Source organism: Aplysia californica, unplaced genomic scaffold, assembly GCF_000002075.1.
Source record: "Aplysia californica isolate F4 #8 unplaced genomic scaffold, AplCal3.0 scaffold00006, whole genome shotgun sequence".
NCBI lineage: Eukaryota > Metazoa > Mollusca > Gastropoda > Aplysiida > Aplysiidae > Aplysia > Aplysia californica.
The window spans coordinates 947,554-949,548 of record NW_004797276.1 but is presented as its reverse complement, the minus strand read 5'-3'; the positions used below and the strand labels follow the sequence as shown (position 1 = coordinate 949,548).

Sequence of the window (1,995 nt, the reverse complement as noted above, 5' to 3'; positions counted from 1 at the left end):
AGGGTAGTGTTGCTGTCTCAAAATGAGCAGTTAGATCTAGGAAGCAAGGCTACTGTCAGTCATTTATATTAGTGATCCTGTTTATGCATCCAAAGAGCAATTTTCAATATAGGGACCAAAGCAGGATCAAATGTTTTTAAACCTTTTTTTTGTCTGGTCGCTGGCCTGTAGAAGTGCCATGCAAAGTTTTGTGGACATTGGTAAATTCCCCAAGGAGCTAGAATTTTTTTAACGCTGCCAGACGAAAGTGAACAAGCTGTAGCAAGCAAATGCGAAAGAAAGTCAAGTCAGGAGTTGAATACATTGCATGCAGCTCGAGATGACCGCAATAAGAACTGAGACAAAAATAGTTTTTGCCTATGCCTATCGTAATAGAAAATACTTCTCTCCTTGCTCACAATACAATAACTATACTTACAACATGCAATCGAGTTCCAAAAAAATGAATGTTCACATGCAATAACTTACCTAATAAGCAGAGGAAAACCAGGACGCTGATCTCCACACACACAAGCTTCATGTCGAAATCCATATACACACACTGTTTTCCAGGAGGTAGTTATCACAAACGATACCGTACACGAAAGTTCAATCTCGCATGGGAGTAAGCACTGTCTATGTCTGCCCGTTTATTTCCGGGAGACGACTAGAGTTAATATCTCCCTCTCGTTCAATGGGTGATGTCCGCCCAAGTTATCCATTCGCCGTCCAGGAATTCGCTACCTCAGTTGGATCATCTGTGGAAAAATAAAATAAATAAAACTTAGCTCTAAAGAGAGGCAAGTGGCCAAGGGACTAACTTGACAAAGAATTGTCATTTATTTCTTTTTTTATTGATCTTTTGCCCCTAGGTTACCTTGTTAAAATATTGTAGTTGTAGTTGGGGGTTTTTTGGGGTTTTTTTCAAAAGCAATGCACAATCAGACAAGGACGCCAGATCACCAGTTCCGTATCTGTGATACTCAGACTGGTAATGGGAAAGGGGTAAGGGGGTGGGGTGGGTGGGGGGTAAATACAATTTTCATGTCCTAGTGTTGTTTTGGGATCAGTTCTTACGGAATCATTATTGGATTAATATGCATGAAAAACACAAAACCTATCTATCTATCCATCTATCTGTCTATCTATCTATCTTTCTATCTATCTATCTATCTATCTATCTATCTATCTATCTATCTATCTATCTATCTGTCTGTCTGTCTCTCTGTCTATTTATCGATCTGTCTATCGAGTTGTTTTTTTTACTTTCCCGTGGATCTATCATTAATTTACTCTCTCTCCTTCTCCCTCTTTCTGTTTCCTCTATTCCTTTCTCGATCTCTCGACCACTGCCTCCCACTATTTCTCTCCCCCCCCTCTCTCTCTCTCTCTCTCTCTCTCTCTCTCTCTCTCTCTCTCTCTCTCTCTCTCTCTCTCTCTCCCTAAGATCGATTAGCTTTATTGGACACAACTTCGTGTGCTTCATCAGAGTAAAATGAGGGCCACCTAAAGTATATAATTCTCACATAACTGTACTCAATTCTTCACACCTGGTTGATTGAGATAAGAAGCTGCGTTTACTGCTTCTCGTAAATTGCTGTGAATAAACGAGCAGGGACGCAAGAGCTTCAAACTAACTGACAAAAGAACAAATGGACGAACAAAAATAGACCGATACACAGACAAAAATGTGCACAGACGACAAAATAGACTGAGAGACAGATAAAGAGACAAGAAGAAGAGGATGTAGTAAAAAGTGGAACTGTAGTGGAGATCTGCAATGTCTTCAGTCACTGGCGGACTGCAAATTGCATTCTACCTCGAAGTTGGCTTGTTACTTCAGCATTGTTTTTTAGTTGAGTTTTGAAAAACCGTCCTTGTTGAGATATGACCTAATTACTTGTCTATTTTTATTTAATTTCATGTTTTGTTGTAGGTTGTTGGGGGGTGGGTCTTTTTTTAACATTTTACATTGTTTTAAAGTGTGTAATTTTATTTTATTTTATATTTATTTAG

General features: G+C 39.0%; 1 protein-coding gene across 2 annotated transcripts in view; it reads right to left on the bottom strand.

Moving 5' to 3' along the window:
• The window catches only part of LOC101850858 (opioid-binding protein/cell adhesion molecule homolog), a 90,662-nt gene extending 89,923 nt beyond the window's left edge, over nucleotides 1–739 (bottom strand). For both annotated transcript variants that reach the window (XM_035968960.1, XM_013081327.2), the window contains exon 1: nucleotides 469–739. In XM_035968960.1, the coding sequence (XP_035824853.1) occupies nucleotides 469–532 (64 nt within the window). In that variant the 5' untranslated portion in view covers nucleotides 533–739. The remainder of the gene's footprint in view (nucleotides 1–468) is intronic.
• Nucleotides 740–1,995: the final 1,256 nt, after the last annotated feature.